This window comes from Crocodylus siamensis, chromosome 1, assembly GCF_052110815.1.
Source record: "Crocodylus siamensis isolate JL-2025a chromosome 1, ASM5211081v1, whole genome shotgun sequence".
NCBI lineage: Eukaryota > Metazoa > Chordata > Crocodylia > Crocodylidae > Crocodylus > Crocodylus siamensis.
In genome coordinates, this window is record NC_143395.1 from 37241773 (window position 1) to 37255103 (window position 13331).

At 39.6% G+C, this 13331-nt stretch overlaps 1 protein-coding gene across 1 annotated transcript in view; it reads left to right on the forward strand.

The window, feature by feature from the left end:
• DLGAP2 (DLG associated protein 2) overlaps positions 1-13331 on the forward strand; it is an 803365-nt gene that overhangs the window by 703651 nt on the left and 86383 nt on the right. The window contains exon 9 of the mRNA XM_090033149.1: positions 6542-6761. Within this exon, the coding sequence (XP_089889275.1) occupies positions 6542-6761 (220 nt within the window). The remainder of the gene's footprint in view (positions 1-6541; positions 6762-13331) is intronic.

The window sequence follows — 13331 nt, forward strand, 5'->3', positions numbered from 1 at the left end:
AGACCAGCTTGATTTAGCAGGGAATTTTTCAATGAGCTAAAACACAAGAACAAAGCTTAAAACAAGTGGAAACTTGCAAACAACTAGGGAGGAATATAAAAGTATTGCTCAGGCATGCAGGGATGAATTCAGGAAAGCCAAAGCATAACTGGAGTTGCAGGTAGCAAGGGACTGGAAGGATAACAAGAAGGGTTTCTGCTGTATGGTCAGAAACAAGAGGAGAACCAGGGAAACTATGGGCATTTTATTAAATGTGGGAAACAACCTAGCAACAGAGGATGCAGAAAAGGCTGAAGTAGTCAATGACTTTTTCACCTCAGTCTTCATAGGCAGAGTCTTCACAGGCAGAGCCAGACTGCTGCACGTGGCAGCAAAGTTTGGGGAGGAGGTGAGCATCCAGTAGTGACAAAAGTACAGGTTAGAGACTATTTAGAAAAGCTGGACATGCACAAGTCCATGGGGCTGGGCACGATGCACCTGAGGGTGCTAAGGGAGTTGGCCAATGTGATTGCAGAGCTGCTGGCCATTAGCTTCGAAAACTTGTTGTTATCAGGAGACGTCCCGGATGATCGCAATAGGGCAAATATAGTGCCTAACTTTAAGAAAGGAAAAAAGGAGGATCCAGGTAACTACAGACCAGTCATCCTTACCTCTTGGGCATGTCCTCAAGGAATCCATTTCCAAACACTTGGACGGAAAGAAGGTGATTAGAAACAGTCAGCATGGGTTCACCAAGTGCAAGTCATGCCTGACCAACCTGATTGCCTTCTATGCTGACCGGACTGGCTCTGTGGATGCAGAGAGAGCAGTGGACATGATATACCTTGGTTTTAGCAAGGCCTTTGATGTGGTCTCCTACACCATTCTTTCAAACAAGCTAAGGGGATACAGCTTGGATGAATGAACTTTAAGATGGATAGAAAATTGGCTGGATTGTTGGGCTCAAAGGATAGTAGTCACTGGCTTGATGTCTAGCTGACAGCTGGTATCAAGTGGAGTGCCCCGTGAGTTGTTCCTGGGGTTATTTTTGTTCAATATCATCATCAGTGACATGGAAGATGGGATGGAGTGTGCCCTCAGCAGGTGTGCAGATGACACCAAGCCGGAGGGAGTTGTAGATGTACTGGAGGGTAGGGCTTAGGATTCAGAGTTACCTTGATAAATTGGAGGATTGGACTAAAAGAAATCTCATGAGGCTCAATAAGAACAAGTGCAAAGTCCTGCACTTAGGATGGAACAAACTGGAACAGTCTGGAGACCCACTGGCGAAGCAACAGCTCTGCAGAAAAAGAGCTGGGGGTTACAGTAGACAATAAGCTGAATATGAGCCAATAGTGTGCCCTTTTTGCTAAGAAGGCCAATGGCATACTGAGCTGCATTAGTAGAAGCATTGCAAGCACATCAAGGGAAGTGATTAGTTCCCTCTGTTTGGCACTTTTGCGAGCAATCTGGAGCATTGTGTCCAATTTTGGGGCCCCCACCACAGAAGGGGTGTAGACAAATTGCAGAGAGTCCAGCAGAGGGCAAGTAAAATGGTTAGGGGGCTGTGGCACATGACTTCTGAGGAAACTGGGCTTATTTAGTCTGAAGAAGAGAAGACTGAGGGGAGGATTTGATAGCAGCCTTTAACTTTCTGAAGGGTGGTTACAAAAAGGATGGAGTTAGATTTCTCAGTGGTAGAAAATTACAGAACAAGGAACAATTGTCTCAAGTTGTAGCAAGGGAAGTTTAAGTTAAAGATTAGGAAAACTTTCTTACTAGGAGGGTAGTACAGCATGGAAACAGATTACCCAGAGAGGCTGTGGAGTCTCCGTCCTTGGAGGTTTTTAAGATTTGGCTAGACGGATCCTTGGCTGGGATGATCTAGTTGGGGATGAGCCTGCTTTGAGCGGGGGGTGAACTAGATGACCTCATGAGGTCCCTTCCAACCTTAATTTTGTATAATTCTATATAATGGCTATCTTCTGTAATATAACTTAATATCCTTTGCCCTGTTGACCACTGTGCATTGCAAAGGAGTTAATTGAGCTGTCCATAATGATGGTTAGGCCATTTACCTAAGTGACTATATCAGTGTGTGTGAATGGCTTAAATTCTTCATTCCAAAATACATTACCTTAAAGTTGTCCATAATGGATTTCATTTTCCATCAGGTTGCTCAATTGGCTATGTTAATTAGGTCCTATGGAAGCTCCTCATTGTCATTTTTAATCTTGACTAACCTAAATAATTTTGTGTCAGCTACAAATTTTCCACTTCACTGTTCATCTATTTTCACTTCAGTATTAAATACATGAAACAGCACAGAACTTAAATGTAGAATATTTATATATCACTATCTATGCCTTTGCTGTTTCTTCTTACCTTCCCATGACCCTGTCCTTTTCTTGTCCCATCAAGCATTTTTATGTTGTTTAATGTTTTTGTGTCTGTTATCTCAGTGGTTCCCATCCTATCCATTCCTGCTTAGGAGTTGAGTCATGGATACTGATAGATTGTACATTTACATTAGAAAACATAGGCTTACTCTTTCAATACAGAAAACTTTATTTTTTCACCATCAACAAACTTTGTTTCAAAAAAAATAATGAGGACTTTTATCTTTGATCCTACTACCTTTTTGGTCACTACTCTAATCAAAAGACTTCAAAATAAGATTATTTTTTCCCTTTCCAGATAGGATCAGTTTGTGTTAGAAATAAAAATTAATTATGTTATGAAAGACACAGTAATTTATTTCAAAACATATTTAATAGCCAAAAACTTTTTGCAAAAAATTAGAAAGAAAGCCTTTCATTATGGTGAGAAGTTCTATTTGAAATCTCCATGGAATTGTATAATGGAAACTTGCAAAATTGAAAATTTGCAGCAGTTATTTTGTTATAATGAATAATATGTTATTAACAACAATCATAATAATAATAATAATATCAACCACATGTAGTATTTGCAAAGCCAGAACATGGCTACATATTTGTAATGATTTTTCCCTCTTTAGGTAATGATTAAATACAGTATGCGTGATTGGTTGATTCAGTGCTCTGTCTAACATTAAGTTTCTAATCTGGGTGATCATCATTTCTAGTTACTCAGAACAATACTGTACATTACTTACTTAGGGCAAGATCAAAAGTCTCCTAAACAGGACTTAAGTAGACTTTATGTAGATCTATAATTACAATTCAAACACCCCCACTTAGAAGCCACCTAACCCATAAAGTGCCTTAACTCACTAGGCATTTCCCTGTTTGACCTGAAAGTTCTGTGGCAACCTTCACTCTTCCTTTTTTACATACCCAGAAATTTAAAAATCTGAGCAGTTCATACTTCAGCTCTCACTTAAGCTCTACTGGGATCCAGAAATAAGGATTAGCACTGCCTGTCTTCTGACAGGCACAATTTAGATGGCATTCTCAGAGCATGTTTAATGCACACAGGCAAGATAAGTTACCTCCTGAAATGCAGTTGGAGCTTCTATATTTTTAAATGATGGAATTCCATCCTCACATGGACAGATCTAGAATTTTGAATATGGGGGTGCTTACGATGAGGTTCATCATTACATATAAAACAACACATGTTTTTCTCTATTAAAAATAAGCTATATGCTTTATTAGTATGCGGGAATTATGGTTTTCTCTGATGAAAAAAATTCAAAATTTTCTGATTTAAAAAAAATCCCCAAATCCACATTTGTCCATGTTTAAAATGAACCGCCACTATATATAAACATTTTATTATTAACAAAAGTCCCCAAATCTACATTTGTCCATGATTAAGATGAAATATATAGTGGCATTTCATTTTAATCATGGAAAAAAATGGATTTTGGGAGGTTTTTTGAAATCAGAAAATTTTGAATTTTTTTACCAGAGAAAACCAGGGTCCCTGTTAATATGCTAGTAGGGCTATGGCTATACTATTCTATTTAAGATTAAGAAAAGCAAATATAACTCCATTGGAATGAGTTAAAAATAATCTGCAGGGAACTTCATTACCAGGAACAGCTAACAGACAGCAGATTTGCAAAAGAAAGGATAGGTTGATTGGTCGAACATCAAGACGACTAAAAGAAGAGAGGGTTGTTAACACCTGTGTAATAAAGAGTTTAGAAGGGATCAGGTAGATTATGATAAACCATGAAGTCAAGTGACTCCCTCAGCACTGCCTGAGTACAAATGCCACTGCCACTGCCAGTCAGTTGATTTTAAACTTTGGGTGGAGCACAGTCCTCCCCGATCATAATGATTTGAGCACTCTCCCCTGGAAGCTGGAGACCAAGATTCAGTATGCAGCTCAGATGAGATGAGTCAAGGTCATGTCTCCCACCTCCCACAAGAGCATCCTAACCAAATATGTTGTTATGTTTACCTGTTGAAGGTCAGCCTTTGTGCTGAAAGATTGCAGATACAGGAGGCCTAAAAGAGAGTACAGAAAGGAGGGTGATTGTTTCTCACTGTTCTTCAGATTATTTTGAAGATTTCTCCATTACTGTAGAAACATTCCTAGGAGTAGGGAGTCCTCTCTTCTCCCCAGGTGATTGTCCTAACCACTAAGCAACCATATATATTCCCTTTTGTGCAATCTCTGTCTCACTCTGTCCAGGAGTGGAGTATATCACTGCCTCTACCTAGCAACTGTTGGTTGGGGCAGTTTCCTGGGAGGTGAGATGCAGTTCTGAACACTCATAGTGAAAAAAGGAATGACCCCCTGGTCTCCTACTTTTTGGGATAGTATTTTAACCACTATTATACAAAATGCTGGTGGCACCACTGTTTTTTCCATCCCTGTTTTAAGAGAAAATAGGTACCCCTTTTCAGTTATTTTGAAGAACATTTTTCAGGCATCAAGCCTTAGGTAAGGACCCTGGGCTTCCCATTCGAAACAGGTGCAGCCATGCCCTGTTTCAGGTGCCTAAGCTCTGGAAGGGAGTGAGATTGTATTCACATGCAGGGTTTAGCATCTACTGTTGGCTACGCCCAGATCTCTCCCAATTTAGGGTGTGGGCTTTTTGGATTTTCTCTTTCAGTGGCTTAACTCATTCTATTTCAGGAGCTTATGGGTACAGCTTTAGAAATTGGATTACGTTCTGGGGGCCAGATTCTTAAAAAAATAGGTGTTACAGCACCCAGCTTGTAGGCACCCAATCCTTTATTGGATCTAGACTTTAGTTCCTGATATTTATCACAGAGGGTTATGGAAAAGGACACATGCAAAGTCATGGTGAAACTGGCAGCTGCAAAGAGTAAATAAACATAATATAATGATAGACAAGTTTCCTTGGCTAAATGTGATATCTTCTATTAGACCAACTCAAATAGTTGGAAAAATTCTTCTTTGCAAGCTTTCGTGTATAAATACCTTCTGTCAGGCTGAGGAAGCGTCTGCAGTTGGTCTGTGCTCTTCCTGGATAGAATGAATAGTAAAGAACCCATCAGACCATCCAGAAAGGGCACAGACCAACTGCAGATGTTTCCTCAGCCTGATGAAGGGTTTTTATACCTGAAAGCTTGCAAGAAAGAATTTTTCCAACTATTTGAGTTGGTCTAATAAAAGATACCAGATTTACCCAAAGAACCTTGTCTGCCTATGTCCTTAGGCAAACATGGCTACAACTTATACTCCCATAATACAATGAATCGGTTTTGAAATATAAAGCATGTATCATTGGCTGAATAAATATAATAAACAGAGTAATATTTGTAATACATGACATAAAGAAAATGATTAATAGAGGCTTTAAAAATAGATGTTAAACTTGCCCTCAGCTATTTTAAATAGGTGTACATCAACTATCATTAAACACCAGTTTGTGGACCAAGTATGATTTTATAGACAGTGTTTAACAAAGATCCAGACTTTTCTTAGCTCAGCTATGTACATAAGAAATATGTACACTTGATCCCACACCTCAAAGAGGGCAGCTCACTCAGAGATCAACCGAACAATCCTATTGAAATGCAAGTAAAAACAATTCTTTTCTGTTTATCAGAACTCTTTAGGCCAGAATGTAGCTTTTAGTCACAATCCATAGATACCTCCATCATATTTATAGCAAAGAGAAGAGAACAATCTGCAGTGCCATCTCTAAAAGGTATGGCATAAACCCACCTATGTGATCAATCAACTCTGTTGATTGGTGCAAGGAACTAATTAAGAAGTCCTTCTCCCCACCTACCCTAAAAGTGAGGGTAAACTATATTAATCTTTACACCCCAGTCTCAACAATACATAGATTTCTTCATCAGGGTCTAGAGATACTGGGATTGTCTGTTATGATTCTTAATATTTACTGATAATCTTCTGAAAATATCAAAAGATATGAAATATCATCACTTAAAACAAAATGCATGGTACATATTATACACAGCCATGTAAGACAGTAAAATGTGAATGTGTTCAGACAGGTTTATTAAACTTTAATTATTTGCTAAAACAGTTCTTCATCAATGTACAGGTGTCCATTTGTGAGGTGTTGAGGCCATGATGATCACAAACAAAGCAAGTCAAAAAATCAAATGCATTGTTGTTGTTTATTCAGATGAGTGAAGCAGAGGTTAATGGGCAATTTGAATCGGTGTGTGAATCAGTGTTTAGTGAAGTTGAAGCTCAGGCAATGGATGCCCTTGATCTCCCAGGATGCTTCCGAACAAGAAGCCACAGTTACCTGCGTGCCATTCAGGCAGGTTACTCCCAAGATGATGAATGTATCCCTGCAATGGCATCTTCCAACATCACCTCAACTATCAGGTCAACCACAGGTAAGAAAATCTATGCTAGCCTTTATGCTATTTCACATGTAAAATATATTTGATTTTGAAAACAGTGCATGAAACAGAAACCCTCTTGTTCCTATGCCATTAGCATGATTGATGCTCTATAGTACATTGAGAATTGGGCCTTTGATATTGTACTATAGTGCTTATATGTCCAACTATTCAGACGCGGATACTTTAATATTTATTCTAGAAACCTAATATAATATATAACATCTGTATTCTGAAAGTATTACATACTGTGCCTGAATTTCAACCTCAACTAAACTTCTTTCACATGCACAGTTTTACAAGTACAAGCTTACAAGTTACAAGTTTTACAAGTGTAAATGAGTGGTATTATTTAGACCAGACCAGAACTTGTAGCCTATATGCCTCATGCAGCCTATGTGCGGTTAACGTATGACTTGTGAGCCCTAGTGGCTGTCTTACTTGCACAGTGGGGGCATAGAGGCCAAGTGTCACTGGTACATCACACACAGTGTGAAATAGGGGCCATGTGTCACTGTTGAAGCCTACATAGCGGAGACAGATCCTGCAGGTTGGTCCAACAGTGTGCAACAGGTGCAGTGTGAGGCCAAGGGAGCCCTAACTCACGTTGCTTTAGAAATCTAAATGGCTGACTGCACCTCCCCATCCAAGATAAGGTACATCCAAAATAATCATCTCTACTCATGTTTATAGGCACTTTTAAAATACTGAAGCAAAAGGAGAAGCTGGGATTTAAAAGTGCCTCAAATTCTTCAGGGTGGAATATAGAGAACTTTCCTATAGTATATTTTTCTGAAGTTAACAGGTTATAATAAATTGCTACAGCATTCATACTTGACACAGTCCACACACTTTTGCCATATACCTCCTCAATAGTCATTATCATACCCCTCATTTTTATGCCCTCTAAACAATTTTAGAGTTTCTTTTCTTTCAAGTTGCTTAATAAAGAGGTTAATTTATTGGGCTTGCAGCTGTCATTGATAGGAAGAAGATTTCATAGATAACAATTGGAAAACTTGAAGTGCATGTATTACAAAAATAATTATTTGTCAATTATTCATATTTTTATATTTTCAAATAAATGATCTTATACTTAGGCATGATATTGTCTTACATTGGTATTTCTATGTTAAAATGCAATGCATATTTTCATGCTATGCATCCCCAGGAAGTAAATATATATTCTCACAACACCTTAACATACAAAAATGCCTGCTTAAATTGTTTATTTGACATATCCACTGTACAGCAAAACAGTGGAAGCTTTTGAAAGGAAAGCAGCTGTCATTGTTCAGTAATATTGGCGTGCAATTCTCTCAATAGCATTAGTGTGTTATTTTACATTCAGAGTGGTATTTTATACTGAACAGCTGAAAGCTGTTCTTCATAAAGCTGTTTAAACTATATAAGTTCTAGTTCTAGTTAAAAGTAGATATGCTGTGCCCCCTCACCACATGTATAGGTATTTGTATTACATGCCTGAAAGCTTAAATAGCCATACTATCAAGGAGCAAATGTATTAATAGAGTAAAACTTTTGAGAGGTACGGAAGAGACTACACTTTTTCCAGCTGTAGTTTAGCACTTGATGACTAATATGCAGTAATCTTTTCATGAACTGAGGCCAAAATAATTAACCTTGTGTCTCTAAATATGAGTTTCGGTATTTGACTTTAGGCACCAAAGTTAGAACGCTTCTAGAATACTCCATTTAGTAAACAGCTCGATTGACTTGTATGCCTAAGTAACTGTGACTTTATATTTTATATTAAACATACTCTTCCCATCTAAAAAGATATAACTTCTATTTTCCCTAGAGTCATAAAGCTGAATAAGATAGTGTGTTTGGCAAAATAACCAGATTAGACAGTAAATATGTCTGCATCATACTGTTTCTTTCCTTATTAAAAATGTTATGCATTGATTAGAAATCTGCTGGTTAAATGATATGGTTTTGAAAGCTCTAACCTTCATTTCACACATGGTTTCTTTCTCATCTCAGGAATGATTTATCAGATAGATTTTCTGGCCTAAATATGTAATCTTTATGCTTTGTTGGTGTTAGCGAATATTGACATTGGAGGAGGGGAAAAAAAGGACGAAAGGAAAAAAGATAGCAATTACATACGGGGTCACAAGCGAAACCCTGGTTCAAAAAAACATGGGTTTATAATCTAGATCTGTATTCAAGCTGTTTTTCCAGTGCCATTGAATGAATTTGTTTTTGTCTTCTGTGATGTTACCAGGGAAAGAAAAATATCCAAATAAGAAACATTTATCTGGGCCCCCCTACATATGCAGGTAAAGGCGCGATGGGATCTAATGCACGATCCACACAATCACACCTCCTGCCATGCCACATGCTTCAAGTACCACCAAAGCTGGGAGATCATGGCAGCTGTGATCTTGCTGCCCTAGATGTACCATGCACCCCCAGGGCTAGGAGTTTACATCCGTGCTTCACAGATCACAGCACCAGGAGGGCACACTGTGGGAACCTAACATCCGGATTTGCAGGACGCAGTTCCAGGGACTTCAGGGTGCTGCCAGGACCCAGAGTCAGAAGCTGCTGCAGCTGAGAGTCCCCTGAATGATGGGGCTCTCAGCTCTGGCTGGGCATGATGGACCCATGCAGCTGGGAGCCCCATCAGTTGACAGGGCTCCCAGCTGCAGAAGAGACCCTGGTATGTGTGCAAATGAAAGTTTAGTAGCAACCAGATATAAAGTTAGTACACATTTTTGAGGTCTAACTTTATAGCTGGTTGGAGCTTTTAAAAGTGTTATTGGTACTTTACATGTGTAGCTGGTCTCAAGGTATGTGTACAATTAACCAGTTAATTTGATGATACCTGTAACATGTAGAGGGGGTCTCAGATGTCCAAGGAAAAGAAACAATGATGTGATTCAAAATTAATTGAAATGTTCAGTTGAGAAATAAGTCACTAGCTTAAAACCATAGGGTAATTGTTCCACAGTTCTGTCTATAGCATTTGGTATGTTAGGGGCAGATACTTCATATTTCAAATATTACTAAACTTCAAATAACCCCTTCCTCTTTCACTGCTCTAAAAATTGTAAAATAGGTTTTGCATAAAATTCAGTATATGACATTGACATATAGGAGATGGATAAAATTCTCATTCAAGGAAAACCCCCAAAGCTCAATGTTTCCCTTTAGCCTTCAGTGTCAATTAAGCCTTTGAATCTCGGGAATCAGTTCACCCCTTCAAATCTTGTTTTATTAAATTGGAATTTACTTTTTTTTGCTGCTGATGTAACAAGTTCTTCTTGACAAAGCCCAGATTGTTGCTTAGAAAATTAAAAGGCATATCATTTTTATTATAGTAGTTGAAATTTTAATGATAGAAATCATGGCTGCCTCTTATTGATGATGTAAAGAAATGAAATTGTAGATTGACTGGAACATTTAATAACAAAACAGAAAATGTAAATCTGAAGCAGAGAAAGATTACTATTTTATCTATAAAATTAATAAAGTATATTATAAAAATTTGAAATATACAATATTTTATTATGAAATACCTTTTGGGAGAATGTGCCTAGAATCTTGGGGCCAGGTTCTATTCCACTAGCATAAGTGAATTTAGGGACCACATAGTCACCCTACTCAAGTATCTGGAAAAGTATTACAATAAAAGGCAGATGAGCCCTCCTCACTGCTTTTTTGTAACTGTCTTAAGGGTAACAGGTGCTTATTACAAAAGCAAATGCTTTAATGGATTTCCAGGGATTCAAGCAGAGTGGACTAGAATCACTTTTTGGCATCTGAGTCTACTTGAACATCCAAGAAGTGGAATAGAATTTGGCCCTGGGCTTCATTTAGAACAGCAGGAAGGCTACAGCCTTATTGAATAAGTATATGAGACCCACTAACTAGCCTGCCAGCAGGATTGCTTGATACAGTTTCGAAAAGGGATGCTGTAGTCAAAATTTCCAGGCCAAGTACAGACAGCCAAAAAGCCCAAGGGTGAATCAATTCAGTCTTTTCAGATTAGTCTAAACTGAAGAGATTAAACTGAGAAACAAGTGAACATACATTAACTTTTGATTCTGGCTAGAAGCTGGGAGGTGCTAGAGCATGCCTATCTGGCACATAGCCAGCATGTGCTGTGTATTTGCTTCCTGTTCCTGCTACCCCCAAGGGCTAGGGACCAACATTCAAAAAATCCTTGCCTAAGATGAATCAGTTTGTAACCACACAGACATCCCCTCTGGACTGAGAAAATGCAGGCACATGCCTGCAGTGACTCAGGCTAGAAGCTGGGGGGTCAGGCTAGCAACCCTCCCCTCTTTTCCACAGTGCTGAGCTGAGCGGGGGCATGGCCAGGCCCCAGCAGAATGCTCTGATTAGGGAAGGGTTTCCTCCCCCATGATAATAGAGCATTTATCAGCTGTGTTATCAGCATTCAGCACCCCATCAGAAAACAAAGACTCTCTCATTAGTTCTAGCTCTTCTTAAACAACTTTTTCCAAGGAAACAAGGGAGGGACATTACCAGCGACCTGTAGATTAGCTACAAAAAGCCCTACATGGATTTCATACTGTCCCATCACCTGTCGGATGCTGTCCTATCTGTGTTTGTCCTGTCTGCTTTACACAGACACCACTCAGCATGCTGGCTATGATCTGTGCTGTGGGAGGGACAGAAGAAGTTGAGATCCCTTCTTGAGCAGCGAGGGGGGTGGGGCAGGGGAAGACAGGTAGACACTGCTGTGCCCACAAGTCTCTGCTGGAGCTCCAGTGAGGGAGCAGGTGGGAGGGCCAGCCCAGCTCTCTGGAGCAGAGAACCCCATCCAGCCCAGAGATCATGCTGGGATGCCAGGGGACTCTGATTTAACTTAAACCAGTTAAGTTAACCTGGGACAGACATTGCATAAACTGGTTTGACTCAAATCAATTAAGTCTGATACTTCATTCAACCAGGTTTATCTTAAACAAGTTTTAGCCATTTCAAAACTGATTTATGTGCACTGAGCTTTTTTTCTGTTGGAGGTTTAAACCAGTTTCTGATTACTTTAACCAGTGTATGTGTAACTTCTGTCCCTAGCCCTAATGTTTAAGATACTTTCCAGGGATATTCTGTGTGGCCCTGGACATGTTTTGGATATTATCAACTACTAGAGTAGTTGATACAATACTAACCTTTCTGAAGATTAAAATGGCTCTAAAACTATAGCAGTTCCTGCCTAGATCTGATTGATGGTGTTGTTGGTTCTTTATCTGTTGGATTAATGAAAAACCTGTTGTTTAACCTCAGCAGAGTTAGGACACTCGAAATGTTCATTAGCAAGCCATTCAAACAATAAAGCTAAGCTTCAAAGTGTACTTGGTAGAAATCAGTTGCAGTCTTGCTCCAAGATTAGGTTAGTCATGAATGTAGACCTGGATGCATTGGGAAGTGCCTGTTCCTAGAAATCATTCATTGTGTGGGAGCAGGTAGGAATGCAAGGCACCAGAAGATTCACAGGAGCTTAATTACCTGTCTTGTCCTTACCTAAAGTAGACAATGCCCAGTGCCCCTTCCCTTCCTGTAATCCAATAAAAACAAGTGCCAATGAAGCAATGACAGCCCATAGTGTTAGGGAGCTCCAATTGGAATTTCACTTTACATGCCCATATGGCAGTTACCCAGCTGTGCAACTGTTGTTTCTTGGCACTTGCACACAGTTTGTGATCCTAGTTCATGTGCAGTGTGAATGCCTAAATGTCCACTGAGTATGGTCAACAGGCTGTATGCTTAGTGGGATGGTATTCAGTTCTGTACATGTATAAGTCACAAGGAAGAGAGCCTTCTTTCTTAGCCTAATACTCAAGGGTAGATACTTGCCTGGAAAATAGGGACCCAGACTAGCTCCCCTTAGAGGGCTTTTAAATCTGCATCTCTCAAATTTTCCAGCCCAGGGCTGTAACCATCAATCCCTAGGTTAGGCACTATCCAGCCTCTTTTTGATGCTGAGTCATTCCACCTTGCTTTTGATAGTTTTTCAATAAAATGGATGGAGCCCAGTGGGGAAATTTCCCTCCCACTGTGAGCAAGGGTCTAGGCTAGAACCCAGACCTGTTCCCATTCAGAAGCTCACCATTCTACACACACAGAGCTTGGTGTTCTCTTCTGGCCCCATATATTTCCAGCTTCAAAAGGAAAGTTCAGTAATGCTTACCTTATGGCTTTGTGATTGGAGCTGCTTGCTACAAAACCAGAGAGATGCACATTCAGCTTCGGCTAAGAACAGTATAGAATGTGAGTCTTTTGTTGGCTGGCCAAGTGCCACAACAACTCATCTACTGAGACTTACTCCTAACATCTGCTAGGCATGAATTTCTGCCAGGAAGGATTATGTGACATGCTCTCATGTAAGTAGACATATACGGACCTGGATACCTGCCCAGTGGGAGTGCAGCTACTGCATTAGCTCAGTTACTGTGCCCATGCTTACACACCCACTTTGCACAGGGACTAGGATCACTTTGTGCCATGTCTGTACTTAGCCATCAAAGATGGCAGTTATACACAAATATGTAACTGTATGCCTGAGTTCCC